The sequence below is a fragment of the Colletes gigas genome, unplaced genomic scaffold (assembly GCF_013123115.1).
Source record: "Colletes gigas isolate AHSC1104 unplaced genomic scaffold, ASM1312311v1 Colletes_gigas_Sc00031, whole genome shotgun sequence".
NCBI lineage: Eukaryota > Metazoa > Arthropoda > Insecta > Hymenoptera > Colletidae > Colletes > Colletes gigas.
The window spans coordinates 1,729,728-1,755,427 of NW_025106660.1; the positions used below are offsets into that span (position 1 = coordinate 1,729,728).

Sequence of the window (25,700 nt, forward strand, 5' to 3'; positions counted from 1 at the left end):
AGAAAGGACAGACCCACAGAAGTTAATTGGAAATTAAGTTGTATTGGAACTTGTTGCCTTTCTACTAATGGTAACTTTAAATAGAACCATCGAGTTCGCAATTATTCAGCCTGTATATAAACGTTTCTTGACGAGCAATTCCAATTAATGCACTGATATTTGCAAAAATAATTACAGCCATTAAACGTTGCATTATATCTCTGTTTCGACCCTGCGCGATTCAGGAAAAATCGAATACATTTTAATCCATTTAACTGTTTCGGTTTGATTAAAAAGTAGTATTATTTTTGAAATTCTATCCTTTCGTAATATTTAGGATTATTTGCAACGGAGTGCACGGTAAAATTAAATTGCTCCAATTTAGCTGATTAAGTGTTTATTAGTCGAATACAAAATTTTTACAGGTTCTCTCCTGTACACGTAAATTGTCAAAGAAATATTACGTTAAATCCAAAATATCGATGTTAAAAAAATGGGTCAAGCGTGAAGGATCGATATTCGAGAAAACATCCACTGGGTTAAACTTACATCCTGGAACTATTGTTTACTATTTACAAATCGTACCACTATCGTTTACTGTTTGCGTATCATACAAATAAAATCGCTCTTGCTTGTTGTTTGCACATCGTGCAAATAAAACTGCCCCATTTCACATGTAAATAGAAAATAATAATTTACGGACGTAACAATTTAGTGGACGTTTTAGCAATTATGGATTTTGTGTTTTGTTTAAAGTACTAATTTTTCCAAGTCCACGATCATCCCTTGTGCCACTTTTCAAATTATTAGCCAGCCCAGTGAGCTTTATCTTTGCACACTGCACCGACGAAATTTATTTAAATTATTTCCCAAGCATTCCTCGCGTTCCAAATAAATTTTCTGGCGGTTTCGTAGAAGGGGCTCGGTTGGTAGGAAGGCTGGATTTGGTCGATAAATGCCTAATAGGCTATCCGACGCGAGTTTATTTTATTTTCGTGAGAGGACCGTTTGGTCGGAAACGTTCGATTCGTCCAGTTCGTCGAGAGAAAATAAAAAAACAAACTTACCGGTCGTCCGTAACGAGGATCGGTGCATTTAACGTGGCTACTCGTCAGATTTTCATATTAAGTTTCGCCGCGATTGGAATCGTAACGACGATCCCTTCGACATCGAGGCAAGGATTGACCCAGTTCGTAGGAATATTCGAGTGGGACTCGACTCGATTCCTATTTTCCGGAGTCCTCGAACACCTTGAGCCCTGACGTTTCTTCAGATTCGCGCGACTCGGTGTGTGTCATTGAGCAAAAAAAAAAAAATAGAAATAGAAAAGGAAAACGCGTCCGAATGATAGGCGAGGCCTCGTTAAAAATCCACCGATCGCAGGCAAAGTGGTTCCACGATTCGAGAGAACCCGAGAAGAAAACAACGAAGACAAAAAAAAAACGTTTGCACGACGAATTTCACCGGAGTTGCTTTTCTCCCCGATAAACCCGACCAGCAACCAGCCAACAGGAACAATGCAACTTATCGAGCGACACACATACCCCGGTTATTGGCGCGCCAGATAAGAGGCGGACGAAAGAAAGAAAGGATCGCAAAAAGGGTGGAAAACACGCGGAGGTCCCCCCCAACCCCCCGTCCCCCTGAAAACTGCCGCGACCGTGTCACGTGGAATTAAGCAGCAGCGATCTACGTAATCAGAAACGTACACGCGAACGTCGTGTCGACTGAACACCGTGTTATCATGATCGCTAACCGTTCGCGAAATTAACAAAGTTCAGACCTCGTTTTCGACGAAATGCACCATTCATGAGACACTTGTTTCCAGCAACCGTGGGAGTAAGGTAAAAGTACCAGTAGTTGGCCGTGTAACCAAGCAGTCGACGCTTCCACTAAATTAACGGAGACGATATTGCGTCGCTGCCGCTGTCCGACGAAACCGCCCTGACGCTACACTAATCGCTGGAAATAATTAACAATACCAGATTGCACGCTCGCTGTTGCCTCGGGACAAAAAAAAATGCTCGTTCTCTCGCAAAGTGGCTGGATTAACGTAGCTTTCGAACAACGCGATTTCTCGTTTTCAAAACTGTGCGAACAGGGTGTGAATTACAGCGTTAAAAATAGGGGTGTAATTACCGTCTCTTGATAGAAAAATGTTAATTTTGGAAGGGTGAAGGTGAACAAGCGTGTTAATACGCTTTTGTAGATTTTTTGATGCTGCAGATATTCATGAGCGATGGATTAGTATCAGCCTCGTGCGTTGGACGCCTATGGGCGTTCTTATGTGGACGCTAGGAATACGACTATGGGATTTCCGCACACCGATGAGCGTCTAGGGTTCGAAAGTTGTCGGCAAAAGTGTTCGAAGACTTCGTGTAAGATGTAAAATCCTATGGTTCGCCGTACCATCATGAAAATTTAATCCCCGTATAATGAACGATGAATACATCGCGTTGAATAATGTCTGGGGTTCCGTAACCTTGCGTACACAAAATAATTCATTCAAAGTGCATGGCTGAAGTTCGCAGTGAATATCCGTGGGTTTCTGAGATATACCTACCCGGAATTATGGAAATCAGTTCAAACAGAGTAACGATAGATCGTATGGCTGACAGTTTCCGCAATACCGAGGGTTTACAATGGATCGTACGCTCGAATTTAAGAGGATTCACGAACGACACTATTGACGAGTCATACGTTTAAAGAGAATCGTAGATTTGGCACTATCTTTCCGCGGAGAATAACTGTCCTAATAACCTTAAGTCTATCGCGTTAACGTCACACATTTTCCGTCTGATTATACTGAGAAGTCCTCTCGATTAACATCCGTTTAAAAGTAAAATATTTCATAAAAATATATAAGTTAAATTGATAAGCTATCGAATGACCCATCGTTCGTTCAATTCGGTTTGGGGGCACATTTGACCCCCTTATTCGGCTATACCCTTTGTGCAGGCTGAGTCTGAGGAATAAATTAATAATTAATTGACGTCTGTAAAAGGTCCCTCTGTCTCTATTATTGTCGCTACAAAGATCGTTGTATCCGCGTTACTGTCACCCAACAGCTGTCAGCCCTATTGACTATAGCCAGATGACTGACAGTCCCTGTTATTGACAATCAGATCTAATTACTGATCCCTTTTACAGAGGCTCGATTAATTGCCACAAATTAAAATCGAATTAAGCGAAACTAAGATAGCAATTCTGACGCCAGGTAGGATCTTGATTGCTGATAAATTTTAGATTACGAGGATCGATATGAAGCACGGATTTAAAGCAATTGATTACCAATGAATTATGGCTATATAAACTCTAATTCCATTATTTATCGCGGGAAAATCCAATTCGAGACACACTGACGGTTCTTGGGGAATCTACCTAACGATCGCGGACGAAACGACATTTTCTCCGTGATCGGAAAAGTTGAATTTTTTTATAGATTAATCAGACCTCGGTGTCCTTTCCATCTTTTCTTTTGATTTCCTCGATACGCTCGCGGAATCGAGTATTTTCTGATAACAGAGAAAATGAAAGAAACGAATCATTCCGAAATGAAGGAACATGTCAGATCCTCGCGATTGAATTCCATTCGGTTCATGTCGATACACCGACCGTACGTAACCCATTCGTGTTTGAACCATCTATGTCTTGATTTTTCTGTCAATAATTGGTTTCCCCGGCGATAACTCGTACCGTAAAGTAAATAATTTATTTTTCTCGTCCGCTATCCTTTACCCGAACTCAAATACGCGGGGAAAAGATTTTAAACGACTCCTTCAATGCTTCTTTTCTGGCACGAGTCAGACTTCGGGTGTACATTGAAAAATTCTAAAGCATAAACTAAGCAATCTATCGACAGAACACGCGACGATAAATTGTTTTCTGATTATATAATTAGAAACTCACGGTGGAAACTTGATGGGTATATAACGAGAAGCATTAGGATCGAAAACAAATTTGTTTTTCCTCCAAACTGGGGTAACTTTCGTTTGTTTCTCTCGAGCTCGCGAGGGAAATAGGACTGCAGCCACGCTAATGAAGTCAGAAACTGAAACGCGGTGACGCTTTAAACGATTCGAAATCCGGGCAAGCGAATCAGATAAATAAAAATTAACGGAGAAGCTATTGCAAACACGTTATATTACTCTCGGATGATTCAGAAATAGTTTGCAATATTTTAGGTGATCTACATAATGACTAATATTTTGCTAATAATTATCGGATTACACGTGACTCGAAACAAATTAAAGTTAAAATTCTCGTTTCAACCTTGTTAACATATTTAAATAAAAGCGCTCGCCTATTTTATATCTTTGATAGATATTAAATTTCGAGCATCGATAAATTATATATAGAACCACATCATTTGTCATCCACCTACGAATTTGGCGGATAAAAGATATTTAATATTCACTGGAATATTCAGTTTCCTACGCGCAATTATTTTTCCACCCGAATTTAGTCTCGTTTGACAAAATCACGTCTTTCCAAAAATCCAAATATCCTTCTCGATATTTTGTTTTACCAAATTCACGCATTTCTCTGCCATTATGTAGATTTACATGCATTATTTCGAGCATCTCTACCGTGACAATCAGTTTATTATTACACCATTAACTATAAAGGATCGCTAGCATACTTTTTCACAGTGGTCACGCGTTCGATGAAAATAAATAGAGCCAGTTTCAAAGGTCGTTCCCAAAATCAGTCCCGTCCATTTGCTATGCATTGATTTTCACATTTCGTGTATAAAATTCGACGAAATCGTAAACCGTGCGATTTTAAATGACACTGTATATTTCGCCAACCCAATATGAACGTAACAGTTGGATTTCCTTCTCCCTCCGTTAAATCCCAATAATTCTTCGTAGAATCCGTATTACGGAATCGCCTCTCTCCGCAGGTATCCGTTCGGGATAAATAAAAATCCAAATAAGAGTCCAATCTACCGAGTGTCCCCGAACCAACTGCTTCCGAATCTACGCGGAAAGACCGAGTGGAAAACGCGGAACGACATTATCTTTTCGTACGAGGAGGCTTCCTTGAAGACGTCCATCGAGCAGCACGAAAAGCCAAAAGAGAAATTCGCCCGAACAACGTTGCCTCTTCTAACGGTTTCATTCGTGCGGATCATGATTACGCGACGTATGTAATCGCTTTTCCCGGCGGAATATTTTATCCGCTCCGGCGAGAGAGAAGGACGAGGAGGGGGAGGAAATCGTTCAATCGGACGATCAAATATTCCACAGGCAAATGGCACAGTTCCCCGCCGGTAAATTTCGAATTATTTGCAAATTGGTCCGGCGACTGTGCGCGCTCCGTCCCGCGCGGATCCGACGACTATTACGCTCCGCATTATTCCCTATTCTTGATCGCGCCCGGTTAGTCCGCGCGATTTCTGCGCGACTGAGCCGGGAACGTCGACGAGGAGACTATCCACTGCGTTTTTTACGCCTCCAAAACCATCAGGATTTATCCGTAATCGAGCTACGCCCCTTATCGCGTAATTATTTTCCTGTTTTTCCCTCGCCACACAATAGAATCCTATCTCTGGATCGTTTCTCGGCGAATAAAAAATTTCAAATCGTTCTGGAAAAATTATTTTCTGTCGCAGGGGTCAGTTACAAGCATTTTTGGTCAATAGACATACCCTCGAAATCCTAACCATTTTAGAGAAAAAAATTCAGTAGACAGACAAATTCTTCGGCGAAAAGAAAAATTTCAAATCGTTCTGGAAAAATTATTTTTTATTGCAGGGGTCAATTACAAGCATTTTTGGTCAATAGACATACCCTCGAAATCCTAACCATTTTCGAGAAAAAAATTCCTTACCGAAAATATAATTTCAGGCGAGAAATGTCACTCCAAAATGTCGTGCGTATTTTTAAAACGTCGTAACTTCTGAAAGGATTGGGGGATTTTAATGTTTAAAAAAGCAATCAACGCGTATTTTAGCGAAGAATATGTAGGAATTGTAAAAATATTGGGAAAGTTGCTCCTTGACTCCGTAAAATTAGGAAAACCCCATAAAACTGGTTCAATCTTCAAACGGCCATAACTCCTATAATAGTGAATGCATTTGATTGAAATTTTTTTCTGAAGTAGAGTTCATGCGTACCTACAAAAAAGTACTAAACAACTTTTCCGTATAGTGCCAACCAAATTGATTAAAAATCAAAAACGAATTTGAAAGAAAAATCGATAGGTGGGTGTCCAAATTTTTCGGCGAAAAGAGAAATTTTAAATCGTTCTGAAAAAATTATTTTTTATTGCAAGGGTCAATTACAATCATTTTTTGTGAATACACATATCCCCGAAATCCTATCCACTTTAGAGAAAAAAATTCAGTAGGTATTCAAATTTTTCGGTGAAAAAAAAATTCCAAATCCTTTTGGAAAAATTATTTTCAGTTACGGGGGTCCATTACAATCATTTTTGGTGAATACATATATCCTCGAAATCCTATCCACTTTAGAGAAAAAAATTCAGTAGGCAGACAAATTTTTCGACGAAAAAAAAAATTTCAAATCGTTCTGGAACAATTATATTTAAGTAGGGGAGTTACTTACAATCATTTTTGGTGAATTCACATACCCCCGAAATCCTACTCACTTTCGAGAAAAAAATTCTTTACCGAAGCTATAATGTCTGACCATAGGAATATTCTACTGAAATGTAGGATTTCAGTGTTTCAAAATGCAAATTTACGCAAAAAATAATTCTAAGAATGTTGGAAAAGGGGTGGTCAAAACACCCTGTATAATACACTACTCGAGTCGTCTCACTGGTGCTCTTCTCTTTCATTTTATATTTCACATGGGAGATTAATATAATTCCAAAAAGCTATTCAAAAATTAAAATCCTTCTATCATCGTGCGAAAAATAAATTTTCCCAGTGGCGAGAAACGTTTGAAAAACTGCACCGTAATAAGTAGTAACGGGTTGTAACAAGCAACGTAAACAGCCCCCACGGTCGAGGATGATTCCAGTTCCTTTAATCCCCCGGTGCTAAAACTCTAACTTTAAGCGAGGAATTGCTGTATCAAGAGCTCTAGGCCACTTACGCCGACGGGATCCATCGTCTCGAGCGTCTCGGCGCTCCGTCCATCGGAAACGTCGGCAAACATTTGATCGCTGGCGGCTGGCGTTCTTAATGAAAATCACCGCGTTTGTTTATCGGAGCATAAGGGCCGACGTTGCACGCGTCCGATGTCAAAGTGGAAATTCCCCCCGGTCTGGAAAATGCTCCGAACCGTTGATCACGGCGATAACGATTTGAATTGCGCGCGTGCAACGAGAAAGAATGCCACTTCCGAACGATGGTAGGGGAGAACCGTACGAACGTGTAAACACCGGTCTTTCGAATCTGTCGACCCGTTCGCGGTTCCGTGTATTTTAACGCGGTAGCGAATTCTGACTGGTCGCGCCATTTTATAATATTTCGAGTCTCAAAAATATCTCGATATCGGAGAAAAAAAGTATGCTCAATTTCAAAGGGAAACTTAATTTCATAATTTTTTTCTTTATGGAAACTATTAATACGAAGGTTCAAACACGTATGATTTAGAGATCACGAAATAATTTCTTTTTCGACGGGTAAAATAAAATTTGTGCAGGACTGAATTGGTGGTTCCCTTTCGCGAGGAATTTAACGGCGATTCTTTTCGGTTTTATTTGAGTTGTCGAGACGTAACTAGTGTATTGCAAACGGCGCTGGCGGTTTTGTAAGAAACTTTCCGACCGGACCGAAGAATTTATACCAGCGCGGCGCAAAGTCTAACTCTTTCGGCAAGTTTGTCCGACCCACAAAACTAACGCCGGGGACAAAATCGAAAATCTATACGAAAACAATGGGACTGTAATTTATAAATTATTTTCCACGGAAGTTACGAACGCGATGATTTTATAAACTCGAGGAAAATATATAATGGGTGTTTTGCAGAAGGAGGATCGTCAAAGTGTTAGAAAGTGTCTTCGAGTCTCTGGCAATCGGAAGTAGATAAATTTATCGCGTTGTTAAAAAATCCTGTTGCGCGTAATTTCTGGGAAGCGTGCGATATAAATTTCTCGAGCTCGTCGGTGAATTGCGACACCCTATAGGTGGTTAAAACCGCGACAGCGAGCTACTTTTGCGGTTACTTAATACGGGAACCGCATTGTGCACTCGTGGAGCAACTTCTGATCTGTTTCTTGTCGGACTGGTTAGCGAAATAGTATTCAAATTAAATCACGCGCCGCGTCAAGATCCCTCAGGCAAGGACAAATTTCGTGGACCGCGCCATTCGACTCTGAATTTATATTTTCAGTGTAAAATTGGTTCGTTGTATTTGCAAATGTCAACTTGGAATTTTGCAACGCGATCGATCAGCTTCGTCGTTTAAATTTGCATTGCGTAATCTTATCTGTACAGACACTGTCACGAGTGTAAATATTTACATACGACTGTGACACTCGTAACAAAATCTTATCTTCTCGATGAAAGTGTAGTCGAAATGATGACGACGCGTCTGCGAACATTAGTCAAAGTAAATACAATTTTTGTAGCACTGTGAAAGTTCGCGAAATAAATTTTTTGGTTCAATCGTGGAGAGAAATCGGGGGGAAAAAATCGACGAGCAAATGACAATGGAAGGATTTAAATTTGCTCATGGTTTTCGTATCGTTAATTAGAGAAGATGATTAGCTGGATATCCTATCGAGATACCTACTAACTTAATCGTAGGCTAGCAGCCACGATCTGATCGTGTCGTTTTTATGTTCGAATCTTCTCGTGATATCTAATGCAGCGGGATTAGCAACCAAGATAATTGCCGATACGAGTAATTAAGCGGAACGCTCAACTCCCATCAGAATATCAATAATTGCCGTGGAAACGCTGCATACGAGTTTAAACTGTTACACAAATAATATAAATAATATTAAAGTATAAATAACAATATTTCGAGCAGCGAAGGGCTAATGTTTGCGCATGCATCTGTTGAAATTGGGCTATTTTTAAAACCAAACCATTATCGAACGTCCGCTGGGCGTTCCGCGACCACGATATTCTGGATTCTTTAAAAAATATCTTATGACCCTATCCAATCGGCCAGCCACCCTTCCTATACCTCTAATCGATTTGCCTTTTCCGGGAAAGAACATCGATTCTGCCTTTTCCGCGTTCGGATAACCCGTTTCCCTCAGCCATTTTCTAAAAAGAATTTCGGACCGCCTCGTTTCCACGATGTATTTTAACTGTTCTCAATTATTAGTTGCGCTGGATCCTTCCACTATTTATTTTAAAAAGTCGGAGCTTCGTAGATGGAATGAAATGCACAAACAAAATTCGTCACCACGAATAAAAGATAATTTAACTTTCCGCGCTCGTCGCCAGAGGGCTACGGTTTTCAACTCTCTCACAAGTGCTCGACCACAGCAAGTCCCCTCCGCATATTAAAATCTCCACACTTGAATAGAGCGTTACTTTCCCAGACACACGATTTCCTGAATGCCTCGAAGAAAATAATAAACGAAGAGAAAAAATATCGCTAAATAATACTGGAGGCAATCGAACGGACAAGTCTTCAATATTAAGCTTCGAATTGCGTCGCATCGAAAGCCAAGGCGGACCAGTTTTCGACAGAATGGACCGATAGCGGATCAGGAGATCACCGGGAAGCCTCGAGGCCACCCGGGGTTACACAATCGCGTCGTCGAGATAATCGGTCGTACGTTATCTTCGGAGCTACCGAAGTAGCTCTCGATCGTCCCGGGCGGGCGTTCAACAATTAGTCGAAATTAATAATCGAGGCTACCTAGCATTCGTTATCACCGACGAACGTCGCAAGTACCAAGGCGACGTGGTAACGCGAGGCAGATTAGCATCGCTTAGCCACTGGCGATACCGATAACGACACAGTGATAAACGTTTCCGTGGAATCGTGTTCCGGGCGCCGATTGGCCTCCGTTCGCGATTAAACGAGAAGCGTTACGATCCCGCGATCGATGGGGGGAAAAAACGAGAGAATCCCTACCGACTTTTCGAAATCGTTATCGTCCGTCCGTGAAACAAGAAGATATTAGAAAGGAAACGAGCGCGGCGGCTATCGTTGGCTGGTCCCGGCTTCCGGCCGCCGGGTAAAAGTTTGCTTTTCACGGCTGCACGCTCGAGGCGCTGAAACGGACGAGAATTTTCCGTTACCACGCGATGGCCCAGCGAATTATTAAGTGCGAATTGAAACGATAAAATCGCGATCCGCGGTTTAATTGGAACCGGCCACCGGGTGCCGCCCGTTGCTTCCAGGGCTGCCGTTTCCCACAACGGGGGGGCCACACGATTCCACGGTGAACCGGAAACAACTTGTTTCAGTTATTTTTCTGCCCGGACATGGGTAACTCGCAAGACGGTCCGAGATTGTAGTTCGTAACACGTTCACTGCCTGATCGCTGTTTGCTTTTTAGATCATTGTACCTGCAAATTTATTTCCCTCGACATCTCAACTTGAAAATTAACTTTTCCAGTCCAAGTGTTAAATATCGGTGCAATTAATATTGCTTTTTGTTAGGAAGTTAACTAAGATCTCATCTATCTTGTAAGTATGGATTCTGGAGTAAAGTACTGCCTGAGGAGTGTATACGAATAGAAAGTAGCTCGAGCACTTGCGAGAAAGGCAAGAGCGTGGCCCTCTACTGGCGAGCGCGTGAACTGTCGCCACAGTGCTGAAACCAGTATTGAAACTTCTGATTTGTTCAGATATAACGACCTAACAGGATGAAAACTTGCACAGATTTCTCTGTAAGACAAAGATAAGCTTCGAAGGAACGTCAGAATACCCCCGGAGAGTTTTTTAGGTGTCGATTCTGAGAAATTTTTGATACGTTGACGCGATTATCGTTTCTTAACGAGTCGACAGCCCAACAAAATTAATCCTGAAATATTGTTGGGGATTTTGTCGGAGACGCGAGAATTACCTATAATGTGGACACCATAAAATAGTTCCTGATGAAAGTGGGAACCTGAAGGTCACAGTTTACGGAAGACATAAACACGAGAATATAAACCGAGGTCCATTCTGGGGTGACATTTTAGGGTTAATACATTGATCGTCAAAGTTTAACCACCGTTGAAATAGGGGAAGGCGTCGTGAAAGGGACGGAATCAATTTACACAAATATGGAAAGTCGTAAACTAGTACAATATTTTGTATTTTATGGCAACAACGACGCGCGTTTATTCGATAGGATGCGCCGTTTCTCTGCTGGCCGTCCACCGACGTCGAACGAATATTGCAAGATTGATTTAAGCCTAATCTATCTTTCAGGTATATCGTGGAAGCCGGTAATTGATTTTAAAAGCTCGGTTTAAAATCAATTAGCGACTCTTTCCAGATTGCGAATCTCGCGAGGATCTCGTGAGTTTGATTCAAGTTTAAATTTATCTTGCGGATTTATTGAAAGAGTCGCTACTCAATTTTAAAAGCATACCCCGGCTGGGAAATCTTTTGAGAATCTTGTAAATAGTAAGATCGGTGTGGTATTAATTGGTAGAGAACGTTATACCGAATTCTCGTTCTTAAATGGTCGAAATTCCACAGAGAACGCGTTAAAAAATACTTTCATTTAAAACGCGAAACTCCAGTCTACTCTTTCCGACTCTATGACAAACGAAAAAACAGGATTTTTCACGATTCGATTAAACAATTATGTTAATTCTCGATCTTCGTCGAGAATTACATTCGGTATTCATTTTATGGTGATTAGTGAATTATCCTATCGTACATCGAATCACGATAGAATTAATTGCATCGAATTGCCTTGCTCGAAACGCGTAATGCCCTCTTAACAAGAATTTTATTTATCGTCCAATCAAACTTATCTTAATCGGCGTCGAGGAATTAAAACGTCCCGACCGGACTTTTAAATTTGATCGAAATTTACATTTAGTATTTGTTATTACAATAATTTGTAATTCGAGCTGGCGCATATTAAACTCAGGCAGAACCAGCGTCGATTTCATTAATTAGAATCAATTGATCTCGTACGAGAGTTTCATTCAATTTCAGGTAGTATTAATTCTGCCCAATGTTACAATTATTTTGCCCAAAATTTCCATCGGAACGCTCTTAAAGATCCGCGATACGCAATAATAATGTTTACTCTATATTAATTTAACGAATCGAAGATTTCGTTCCGTTTCCGCGATATTAAAATTTCAATCAATTACGATGAATGCATAGCTGAAATTAACGGAAAATACTTAATATCGTTCACGGGGGATCAGTTAAATTAATATCGTTTAAATCTGCAATAATTAATCATTACTAAGGCAAGATTCCGACGACATTATGCATTGAATTTATAATGACTCGACAAATCGAATATTCATTCGTATCCTTTATATGTATATTTTAACAATCTCGGGATGTTTCTGAATTTTGTGAACCTGTTAAGTTGGTTTCCCTGCTCCTAATATCGTCAATAAAATTAATTAAATTATTCGTATGGTACGAACGCTTTCAATAAGTAATGTTTACAATTACGAATTTTAAACAATTTTTACAAAGAACTAGTATATCTTGCAAGCGCATACATATACAATGGCTCAAGTGAATTTTCCGTGCACCCGGTTAATAGTCAATGAATATGTATGCTCTCGTAAGACTAATATTCCTTGTAGTTTTTAAAAAACTATTAGCAAGCAAAATTACTACCAACTCGACTTGTAAAATTAAAAGTCAGCGTAATAATGAAACTTTACGAAGATTCTACTTCAAATAAATAATGATAGAGAATTTATTTTCCCAACACTAATTGTTCAGAGTCATTAAGAATTTTCGAATAATTTCTGTCGTTAAGAGTAACATCGACAAATATCAATTAATGAAAATTCACGTGCTTCGTTTGTTCCAATTTACCATGTCTCCGTCGTCTGTTATTTGTTTTCGATCGAGTAATCTTGTTTACGCTTCTACCACGAAGAAAGCGAAGTATGTTAACAGTGCATTCGTTAACCGCAATTATTCGAAAGACAGCTGGTGTACATACGATTTTATCGCACGAGACACAATGATAACATAGTTGTCCAACGATAAGTGTTCGAACAAATGTTGCCAATCAGGCGTGCAATTACCAAACCATTTTACCGATAATTACTTTTTTTTATTAGTTTCTAAGTTCCGTTCGTGTATCTCCCGGTCGGAACGCCGAGTTCGCCAAGAATTAAACGATAGAAGTTTCGAAATACCGAACTTCTCAAAATAATTGGAAGATTACTCGTTCAAAGCGACCGGTGTATATCTATATATCGAATGGTGTTCATTAACACTCAGACCCCTGTAGATTAAACATAAGCTAAATAGTCGGTTCATTTTCCAGGCGGGAGATGCTCTAAATTAAGATCCTCTGCTCCAAGTAATTAGTGGAATCGCCTGTTCGAATGAAGCAATCAATATTCTGAAAGCTATTCACACTCTATAAATCAAACATTCGGTAAGCATCCCGCGGTAATTAAATATGTAACATTCATTCCTGAAAGTTTGTTCACTTTCCCGGATACGACGTCCTACCGGTTTATCTATTCAAAACAAACAAAGGATCGACTACTCGAACGAAGTAATCAATGTTCCGCGCGCTGTTCACACCCTATAAAGTCAACGTTCCCCGAATATCCCACGGTAATTAAGTATGCAATGTTTCTTTCATCCCTGACAGTTTTCCAGATAAGAGACTCCACGGATCCGTCCGCTCGGAATACTTTGGAGGATCGCGATGCTTAAAACGTCTCGATAATAATGATCGAGATAGTCTTCCAAGGGAGACTTCCACCCCCAAATGCGTATATTATTTTATTTACAAAGATTATATCTCTGTTATTTCGTGAAACGAAATCCAACATAAAGAAATCGTGTCAAGGGCTGCAAAACGATTCTCAACTCGCGGATCAAACACTCGATAATAATTCTATGATAATGAAATTAAGTTTTTCTTCGCGGCGGGCCCGTTACGCACAGTTCACACTCCTGGTTCGCTCAAAAGCATCGCGGTGGCTGGTATAAAGTAATTAATATTCCGAAAGCTGTTCACACCTCATACACTAAACACTCGGTAAACATCGTGCTTGATAATTATGCTTGCAATACTCCTTTCGTCAACGATAGTTGGTGCTCTCTGCTGGTACCCGTCGGGGAACGTAATCCCGTAATTGTTTTAACTAGTATATTTTGAGCAGTGTAATGCAAAACTCGGGCGCGTACGTGCACGGAAAGCCTCGGCGCTTGTCGCGGCTCAAGCCAGGCGAGACAATGGCGAGGACGATAGCAAACCGAGCACGGAATCACCGTGAACTCATTGCAGCCGCGTATACGCGGAGGGAATTAACCAGAATCGTGACTCACCGATTGCTCTCGCGACGCGTTGCACGCGTTCAACAACGCCGTCTTCTCCGTGACACCATTGTCGGATGCTCGCGACTTCCGGCAGCCTCGCGGGACAGCCTTGCGCCTTCCCGGAGTCGGACGCCATTTTTATCTGGACAAATACCTCGAGCAACGAACGAAAACCAAATAAACCCGCATACGCTGCTCGCGACGTCAATATTTTTATTCGTTTACACTTTTTAACCAAATCGAATATCGATAAGCTCAATCTATCGCTCAATATACAGGGTGTTCGGCCACCTCTAGCAAAAATTTTAATGAGCGATAGTAGAGGCCAAAATAAGACGAAAATCAAGAATACTAATTTGTTGATGGAAGCTTCGTTAAAAAGTTATTAACAATTAAATTCAAAAATTTCAAATCGTTCTGGAAAAATTATTTTCGGTTGCGGGGGTCAACTACAATCATTTTTGGTGAGTACACATACCTCCGAAATCCTATCTACTTTCGAGAAAAAAAATCGAGTAGGTGCTGAAATTTTTCGGAGAAAAAAAATTTTTCAAATCGTTTTAAAAAAATTATTTTCGGTTGCGGGGATCAATTACAATCATTTTTTATCATTACACATACCTCCGAAATCGTACGCACTTTCGAGAAAAAAATTCCTTACTGAAAATCCAATTAGGTGCCTAAATTTTTCAACGGAGAAAAAAAATTGCAAATCGTTGTGGAAAAATTATTTTCGGTTGCGGGGGTCAATTACAATCAGTTTTTGTCATTAGACATACCCACGAAATCCTGCCCACTTTCGAGAAAAAAAATAGAGAAGGTGTGAAATTATTCGAGAAAATTAAAAAATTGCAAATCGTTGTGGAAAAATTATTTTCGGTTGTAGGGTTCAATTACAGTCATTTTTGGTGAATAGACATACCCCCGAAATCTTGCGCATTTTCGAGAAAAAAATTCAGTAAGAGCGGCACTTTAAACGTTAATAACTTTTTAACGAAGCTTCCACCAACAAATTAGTATTCTTGATTTTTGTCTTATTTTGGCCTCTACTATCGCTCATTAAAATTTTTGCTAGAGGTGGCCGAACACCCTGTATATGAAAATCTGAATTTTCAAGATGGCTGAAATAGTTTCTAGCCAAAACGAATTAGAAATAAATAATTATTTGTCTGTTGCTCAATGCACAAAAATCTGAATTTTCAAGATGGCTGAAATAGTTTCTAGCCAAAACGAATGAGAAATAAATAATTATTTGTCTGTTGCTCAATGCACAAAAATCTGAAGTTTCAAGATGGCTGAAATAGTTTCCAATCAAAGATATAGATGAGGAAACTTCTAACTTAGATGAAAGCTTCCAACTAATAAAAAGTGACAAATATTTGAGTGATTCAGACGACTAGAATGCTTGCCAATACTGTTCGCAAGAAGTCTGATGCATGAGAAATTTTGTACTTTGGGTTCGTTTTAGGCTGAGGAATCGTCTCGTTTGTGGTCGAGCTAAGATCGGGGTTGCATCTCGTATAATTTAGTAATTTGTAAACGGAATATCAAATACGTTATTTCGATCGTACTTTACAGCACTGGTACTTACGCTGCCATTTATTTGATAGAGTCGGACGACCGTAGCTAGGTTGCATGAGGCATGATCAAGCACGAGCTTCATACATATTTACGGTTCAGCCTTACAGGAAATCCTTGCAGAATCAGACTCGCGGTTTAATGGAGTCGAAACAACGTCGATCTTTTGTCCGGAGAACACCCGAATCGGACAGATTACTCGAATTATCTTTCAAACATCGTTACTCCGTTTCAAAGAGAAATGTAGACGCTCGTCGCCAATTTCTCATCCTTGGAATCATCACCAATTTTTATTAGTCGAAACTGTAAAATGGACTTTCAGTTTTCGGGTTGCAGATCTTCCTCGAGCAAACATTACGTACAAACATACAAATTACAATTTGAAGCTACGCATTCGGACTCTTCCTAATTAATTTCGTTAGAAATGTCAATCATTGGGTCACGCAAGCCTAAACGCGCACCTGTGGTCACCAGGAACATTGATTACTCGTTCGATAATAGCTTCTAAATACAGCGGAACGCCGACTATGGCAAATAACAGAGACATTCCCCGTAAACAAATTTTAAAATGGAAAATTTTCAGGAAAGTATGGAAATTATTTTCGACGAAGGCTTGACGCGATAATGAAAGGATTATCGTGGAATTATAAACTCAGCTCCGTTTGGAAATTATGATTAATTCGCGTGAATTTCCATTAATAAATTAATAACCGTTTATCAAGACGTTGTTGGTACTAAGTGATTCGAACGAATGGCTCGTGGCAGCTTTCTAGATTGCCTGACGTTTATGCATAAAAGTTAGGCACACGGTGATGCTGAGAATTGATTACAAGGAACTGTTAATGAATAAAATTAATAAGTCGAGTGCACGGTGATACAACGACTGAAAGAATCTGTCGTGTTGGACACGCGAGCGTGAGATTTCGAATTCTTGATATTTTTTTTATATATTTGTTATCTCGTTTATTATTCCGCATTACTAAATATAAATATTTTTAACCCACTATCTGCGGGTCACGGAATATTTAGCGCTTTCGATTCTGTTTTGATAAAAACCGACATCGTGGCTCATTAGTTCCCAATAAAACGCGCTAAAAAAAACCTAAAAGAGGCGTGTAAACTTCCGAGCAAGCGTTCAGTTCAATGTGTTAAAACAATAAAGAATGAAAAAGTAAATTTTTATCCGCGTCGATCATCGACGCGCTTCTATGCCGATAACTGGGACAAATTGTTTTAATGAAGCATCGATTACCAGGTCCCGGCTACGCTTTCCAACTTTTCCGCGAACTTCGTATGCGCATCGAACAATTTACCAACTCGATAATAACTAATTTCGCCGATTAAACACGAGCACGAAAAAAAAGAAAAATGTTTAAACATCCGCGGGGGAACGATTTCACTCCCCGCGGATTTAAAAGTTGGAAAGATCGGCCAATATGTCGAAAGTTTAAATTCTTGTGAAATCTTAGTTACCCGTCTGGTAACAAAGGGGCGAGATCATTCTCGCCTGACAAATACTCCAATAAAACTAAGGTCGGGCGTTGAATTTCAGGTTAACTTTCCGAACTGCACTTCGAACGGACGCTTTATTTTTCTGCATCTCGTCTCTCAAAGCGAATTAATGCTCATTTTGTGTCGTACAAGAAACTTTGTTTAAAGGAAAATCGAATCGACCGGCGGGGAAGCTACTTTTGCACGAAGCATCTAACAAATCGACGAATAGTTTTTAAATTAACGCCACTGTGGAATTCGCTCGAGCAGCGAACTTTCGGGGGTCGTTACATGTCCTTCGATCGTTCGTTACTCGCAATAAAAAACAATTTTCTAATTCTTTCGAACTCGAGGCAAACGCGAGGCTCGAATGAAACTGATTCGAGTCCATTCGAGTCGACAGTTCCCGCGCTCGCCAGTAGGGGGCTACGCTCTTGCCTTTCTCGCAAGTGCTCATCCACATTTACTATAAAATCACAATTAGGTAATTATACAATAGAGATACGTTGATATTACTCTAGAGTTAAGTTCCTAACAATATTGATTGATTCGAATATAATTTGAGAAAATTATTCCGGGGAATAAATAACTTATGTAGAAAGCCGTGTGTATCGCATGAGCTTTCCCCATATTAGAGCTACTAAAAGAATAATTCGGGTTTTCTTGTGTTGAAATTCTAAGCGTACACGCGAATATATGTTCACGGAGTTGTAAATGGCGTCCGATCTCGGTATTTATGAATTCAAACGAGCTGGTCCCAACACAGCGGCGTGTTGCTCCTCCTCTAACACGTTAACCGTCGTTTCATATTTGATACACCGGGCTCAAGTCAGTTCGGGACCCGTGCGTCGTAAATAATGCACTACAAAATCACGTTCTTACGCTTCGCGTATTACCCCTGATGCATTATTCGCGAGCAAAGTGTACGTAAAATATCCTGCGGACTGAGCCGCCCTTGCATGATCTATGTTTTCTCATGGCTTCCGTGGTCTTGAAAATGCTTCACGGTGAGTTAGGGAGAATACTAAAAAGAGTCATCGTGAATAAACGAGACAACCGCCCCTGTCGTGAAAAATAAATTTTCAGTGTTCACCACTTGGCGGTCGACGCGTTCTTGGCTCTCATCCCTTTTCTATACTTAATCTGTCCTACGTCTCCTCTGTACGGATCTGTGAAAATCGTTCGCGTTTGCTCTTCTGGTTCCTTGGACACGAAATAAATTGCAAACAAGCGTGTAAACAATATCGCGTAAAATGACTACGGTCGATCGATTAAAAGAGAAAATTAAAATTGCACGATCGAAACTATTGAAAATGTTACCTTTGAACGTTCAACAAGATCTGGAAGTAAAGGACCCATTGTCACTTGTCTCTTTCTGTTTTTAATAAAAGTGGAATGAAGTACCGCTGGGCCTTGAATAAATCCCGCAAACGAGCCTCTGTATTAATTACGTAATTTTGTTCACGCAACGATGCAGCCGCAACGTGTACTCGATTTTCAAACGGAACCGTGCATTTTTGTATACGTAAATTGATTCTTTTCATCATTCTGCGCGTAACAGTATTAAAGTGCAACCATTGGAAAAACGGAACGCTTGTACGAGATATTTCATATTTCACGTTAAGAAATTGCTTCGTTCCAGCAGGTGTTTAAACGTACTGCTATTACGGTATAAATATTCCCTTGGTCGTTCCTTTGCGTTTTTCGTAACATTTTTGAGGCGTGTAACGGTTACACGACGCGGTGATCAATTTTAATTTTTCCTCCCGCGTCATCGGGCGAAACAAAAGGCTTTCGATACGCTTCGTTTCGCGGCCGGAAATTTATATTTATACTGTTATAAAAAATTTCTTCCTAACGAATACAAATAACGAATAAAAATAGAAACCAACCGCCTCATTTTGAACGCGCGGTATACAGGGTGTTCGGCCACCTCTAGCAAAAATTTTAATGAGCGATAGTAGAGGCCAAAATAAGACGAAAATCAAGAATACTAATTTGTTGATGGAAGCTTCGTTAAAAAGTTATTAACAATTAAATTCAAAAATTTCAAATCGTTCTGGAAAAATTATTTTCGGTTGCGGGGGTCAACTACAATCATTTTTGGTGAGTACACATACCTCCGAAATCCTATCTACTTTCGAGAAAAAAAATCGAGTAGGTGCTGAAATTTTTCGGCGAAAAAAAATTTTTCAAATCGTTCTAAAAAAATTATTTTCGGTTGCGGGGATCAATTACAATCATTTTTTATCATTACACATACCTCCGAAATTGTACGCACTTTCGAGAAAAAAATTCCTTACTGAAAATCCAATTAGGTGCCTAAATTTTTCAACGGAGAAAAAAAATTGCAAATCGTTGTGGAAAAATTATTTTCGGTTGCGGGGGTCAATTTCAATCAGTTTTTGTCATTAGACATACCCACGAAATCCTGCCCACTTTCGAGAAAAAAAATAGAGAAGGTGTGAAATTATTCGAGAAAATTAAAAAATTGCAAATCGTTGTGGAAAAATTATTTTCGGTTGTAGGGTTCAATTACAGTCATTTTTGGTGAATAGACATACCCCCGAAATCTTGCGCATTTTCGAGAAAAAAATTCAGTAAGGGCGGCACTTTAAACGTTAATAACTTTTTAACGAAGCTTCCATCAACAAATTGGTATTCTTGATTTTCGTCTTGTTTTGGCCTCTACTATCGCTCATTAAAATTTTTGCTAGAGGTGGCCGAACACCCTGTATAACGTGATCTTTGCGAGGAATAATATTTTATCGAAAATTGTGAACAAAGTAGAGTGGAAAACGTAATAATAAATAGAGCCGGCGAAATAAATGGTTCGAATCGATTAACGATTTATCAATTGAATTTAATAAGACAAACCCTTGATCATAACGACGAGGACGCGCGATCGCGAGCTTCGTTTAATTATGGCGCTAATTAATGCGACGGAAGGGAGGGGCGTATAGCCAGGAGCAACGCCTTTGAAAAGAAACGTACGATTGTGTTTACGGTACCCTCCGACCCCGGTAAACAACGCTTCGCGTAATTGAAAGGCGGAGCAAGCGGATGTCGATATCGGACGATTTTCTTGAACGATGCTCGACCCTCGTAACGGCGCCTGAACGTGACTAAACAAGAGCTAGGATTTACGCAATATTTAATACCGTGAAAAACGACCACCCTCCGTGTTTACAGTCGTACGTCACTTGTAATTGGCGGAACGGCTTCTGCAGCTCTCGCGAAACTCAGAGATGCTAGACGGAACCCCGGGTGCACCGGGGACACCTCATTCCACATTCTCACACTATGTCAGACCACGCGTACGTGAGCTCGTGGAGTTTCGGAGAGCCGACAAAGGCAAACTGACACATGCCCTCTCTGTCGATTCTCCGAAGCTGCCCGAAGTACTCTCGGACCGTCTCATGGGAGTCGAGAGAGAGAGAAGCTCACATTTGCCTCCTCGCTCTTGAAGAGGTCGGACTAAAATCCGACCTCTCGTCAACGGCATTAGTTAGACTAATTGAGCATACATACGTATCCTATTAACACGATTTCTCAAAATCAAAATACTGTAAGATTGAAAATTAATAAATTAAAATGAGAGTCCACTCTTTGCCAGTATCGTGCACGCTGTAGCATTTTTCAATACGAAGTGTTCTTATTTTTATAATATGAACAAAACGGAAGAATCAATTGTTGCAGAAATTAATTAATAATGATTTTCCTCGTTATGATTTGAGATAACTAACTAAGCTTCTGCTGGTCTCTAAATGCTTCTATTGGTCTCTGCTTGTCTCTGCTGACCTCAACTGGCATCTGTTCACCGCTATTGACCACACCTAATACTTCTGACAACGTATAACGATTACTACTTGCCCCTGCCGGTCTCTGCATGCCTCTGCATCCCTCTGCTAGCCCCTGCTGACCTCTGCTGACCACTCCTGATACTTCTGACAACGTATAACGATTACTACTTGCTACTGCTTGCCCCTGCTGGTCTCTGCATGCCTCTGCATCCCTCTGCTGGCCTCTGCTGGCCCCTGTTGGCCCCTGCTGACCACTGCTGACCACTGCTGACCTTTGTTGACAACTTCTGACATGATGCATATGTATCAAAGCTTTGTATAATGTAAATCTATGGCAATAAATGATACAATTTCAAAGAATTCTATATGTTCTCATCATTTTTACCTTTCTTTTCCTCTCCAAATCATTGCCTTAGTTTTAAGAGACCGTTTTTCCGGTTAAAATTGGATTCCCAAAGTGTCTAGCTCTCGTACTTGCTGCCAAAATCAAAAATTAACTTTTAAATTACTCTCGTACCTGTTGGCAAAATCGAGAATTCATTTTTTTCGTCAAAAAGTCCCTGAAACAACTGAGAAGTCCTGGAACAATTGGAAAGTCCTGGAACAATTGGAAAGTCCTGAAACAGCTGGAAAGTCCTGAAACCACTGGGAAGCCCTGGAACTCCATGGAATTTTGGAACCAGCTGGAAAGTCCTGAAACAGCTGGAAAGTCCTGAAACAACTGGAAAATTGGGAAATCGGCGAAATTTTCGAGCAAAAATTTTTTGACAAAAAAAATGAATTCTCGATTTTGCCAGCAGGTACGAGAGTGACGGTTATAGAAAAAAAAATTTTAAAGTTAATTTTTGATTTTGGCAGCAAGTACGAGGCTGATGATTACTGAATAAGTATCGTTTATCGACGGCGGGTATGGCGGTGGCGATTTTAGGTTAATTTTAGACTTTGTTATTAGGAGGACATGATATCGGAAGAGGTGGCACGTATCTTATAACTATGGGAATGCTTTGGAGAGGAAAAGAAAGATAAAAATGATGAGAACACATAGAATTCTTTGAAATTATAACATTTATTGTCATAGATTTACATTATACAAAGTTTTAATACATATATATCATGGCAGAAGTTGTCAATAAAGGTCAGCAGTGGTCAACAGTGGTCAGCAGTGGTCAGTAGTGGTCAGTAGTGGTCAGCAGGGGCCAGCAGAGGGATGCAGAGGGATGCAGAGGCATGCAGAGACCAGCAGGGGCAAGCAGTAGCAAGTTGTAGTCGTTATACGTTGTCAGAAGTATCAGGAGTGGTCAGCAGGGGCCAGCAGAGGGATGCAGAGGCATGCAGAGACCAGCAGAGACCAGCAGAGACCAGCAGAATCCAGCAGGGGCAAGCAGTAACAACCAGTAGTCGTTATACGTTGTCGGAAGCATCAGGGGTGGTCAGCAGTGGTCAGCAGTGGTCAGCAGAGGCTAGCAGAGACCAGCAGTGGCAAGCAGTGGCAAGCAGGGGCAAGCAGTAGCAAGTTGTAGTCGTTATACGTTGTCAGAGATACCAGGAGTGGTCAGCAGCGGTCAGCAGAGGCCAGGGGAGGCAGGTAGAAGTCAGTAGTAATCGTTAGACGTTGTCAAAAATATTATTGGTGGTCAGCAGAAGCCAGCAGAGGCTGGGTGAGGCTGGCAGTAGCCAGTCGTAATCGTTATACGTTGTCAGAGATACCAGAAGTGGTCAGCAGCGGTCAACAGAGACCAGCAGGGGCAAGCAGTAGCAAGTTGTAATCATTATACGTTGTCAGAAATACCAGGAGTGGTCAGCAGCGGCCAGCAGGGACCAGCGGAGGCAGGTAGAAGTCAGTAGAAATCGTTATATGTTGTCAGAAGTATCAAGTGTGGTCACCAGTGGTCAGCGATTTAAGTAACCATGCAAGGTATAAGATTTCGTTTAATTCTTTCTTTTCTAGAAGAGCTAGAGGAAAAGTTTATTTAATTTTTCTTATATAAAATCTAATTCTGCCTAAGATTTATATGAAACGTTTAAAAGGTTCTTTTATAAACAATGTCTATGTATCGAAACAACTATAAAACAAGAGGTACAATCATTATTATCCATGGGCTGATTATAGTCAATGTCTAACCGGACTTTGAAATGAGAACATAAAACTTAAATCTAAAGTTTCATTTAAATTCATTCCGTTATTTATACTCAATTGTATTAATAGTATACATATGTACGCTCATACATAGCAATAATAAAAATTATTCGTCTAAAAAATCTCTTATGAAATATAGGTATAGAGGAAGGTGGAAGATCTTTCAGGGGATGATTCTACGTGTAAAAATATGACAAGATAGAAAAGTTTTACCCGATTATCTATGCTTTTTAATTTGTGATACTTAAAAAATATACTGGAAAGAATGTATTTGTTGAATCGTTGTAGAAGGGACAATTCCGGGCTTGACCTATAACTCATAGGCGCAAGTACCGACCAATATTGCGTTATGTTCTCCACCCTTCAGGCACAAGAGGCTCGAGTATCATATTCATGGCACTCGTTGTGTTTGAGTAATTGCGACGCGATGACAATGCTGCGCGCCATGTCAAATACAGAGTATCGTGTGTAATAAAATTTCGAACAAAAGACGGGAATACACCCGGCTGAAATCCTCGCCGCGATTTCGGCGATTCCTCGACTTCCTTTGTTATGAAAAAAGTAAACGAGACGTTCAAAAGGATCGATAAAAGTTTAATACGACTTTCATATGTTTCTAAAATATTTACATAAACAAGAAAATTAGTAGATAATTAGTGTCTAAAGTAAAACCACATTCTTTGCTCATAAATTATTTACGATATAATTTTGCGGAGATATCCATAATTATGCTTTACGATTTCCCATCGAATGAAGATCGCGATCTTCTCTGTTCGTACACACATAGCGTTGGAGGGTTGAGACTTGGTAAAAATTGTTTTCGTCGAGGGTTAACGATTGACGCATAATAGGGGTAAATCGGTTTAAGGGCACTTTTCAGCGTACCTGTTCGCCTATAACCTCTTAACGAAATGCGCCGGCAAACAAATTTTTTTTTTCACCCCCCCCCCCCCTTCCTCGCCCCTGTTCCATAGAAATTCACGCGGAAGTGGTGAAATCGCCCTTCGGAACGCAATTCAAATACACGACAAAGAAGTTTTCTCTCCGTTTGCGTTACGTCGGTACGGTGTAAAAATTCCAAAGAGCGATTCCGCGCGGTTTGAAACGGGAATTTTTCCGCAGGTAAAAAATTTTGCTTCGCCCGCGCTTCGACGGCGCGGCCCCCGCGCTCATCCGCGAACTTCCATCCGAATCAGAATATTTCTTTCAAAGTCGCGGCAGGCGAAACCGAATTCACCGGTAACGTCGTTCCGTGGATTTTCAGCGGGTCGACGTTCCCGTCGTTTTCAAAAGCTACGACCCCGAACGTACCTCCGAAAGGGCCGATTCCCACCTGGGTTCTAAACGGAACCGAACTCAACCCTTTCGAAACTGCTGGACCAAGTCTACAAGTAGATATTAATTGCGCTACCAAAATTTCTCTTTCTCTCTGCTACCACGAACAGTACAGGTGCATCGAACCTCGATAAATTTCGTCACAGACTTTGCAAGACTAATGGGACGTATATGACCCCAAGCTGTAACTTTACACTGAAATAAAAAATCCCTCTTTTATTTTCTTCGACACTTTGACTACCACGTCATCCGTACACGGGTGACAAGTCTTTTCACTTTGGAACTAAAGCAATCAATTCTCAAAGCTGAAACGTTAAAGGAGATGAATTTAAACAGGATCGATGAATTTTAGCGTGCAAATTTTAATTCACGTAGTCCACGATCGTCCAAAATCAAAAACAAAAATATACGAAAACGATGAAAAGGAATATAAATTGAAGTACACCGTTTCGAGGTGTTATAAAAATATCTTCGACGATGCTCGCGAGGAAAACTGTCCCGCAACGTTATCCTTCGACGGAGCCCGTGGGCGTTATCAAAATTTCATTCTGAAATATTCATCGCGTGCACGGAGGCCGTGCACTCGCGCTTTCGTCGGTTCGATCGCGTTCTGTCAGAAAACAACATCGACAACAACAACAACCGTTCGCGCGATTTCGATGAAAATATTCAAAGCGCGACGCGACGAGCACACGAAATCCGAACCGGACGGGTCTAATTAATTCCAGCAATTCGCCGGAAGATAATGACGAATCGCGCGAAATGATTAAACAGGGGGGGGGGGGGAGAGGGGAGGGGAAGGGACCGATGAAGCCCGGGGTCGGGCTCCGAAATTAATTTACACGCACTTCGTATCGCCCCTTGTAATCGCGATGTGAATTTCAACGCTCGCCGTCGCTGTTAATAATTGATCCAAATTTTCCATGCACCCGCGACCCCGTGTACATCCGAACCTGTTCCACCAATTTCGAACCAGTTTTCGCGCGGAAACCACGCTCGACGACCGTCTTT

The 25,700-nt window shown here is 40.6% G+C and overlaps 1 protein-coding gene across 1 annotated transcript in view; it reads right to left on the reverse strand.

Annotated features, from left to right (window-relative positions):
- The window catches only part of LOC122401994 (choline transporter-like protein 1), a 134,203-nt gene that overhangs the window by 23,848 nt on the left and 84,655 nt on the right, over nt 1-25,700 (reverse strand). The window contains exon 7 of the mRNA XM_043404483.1: nt 10,076-10,109. Coding sequence (XP_043260418.1) covers nt 10,076-10,109 — 34 coding nt within the window. The remainder of the gene's footprint in view (nt 1-10,075; nt 10,110-25,700) is intronic.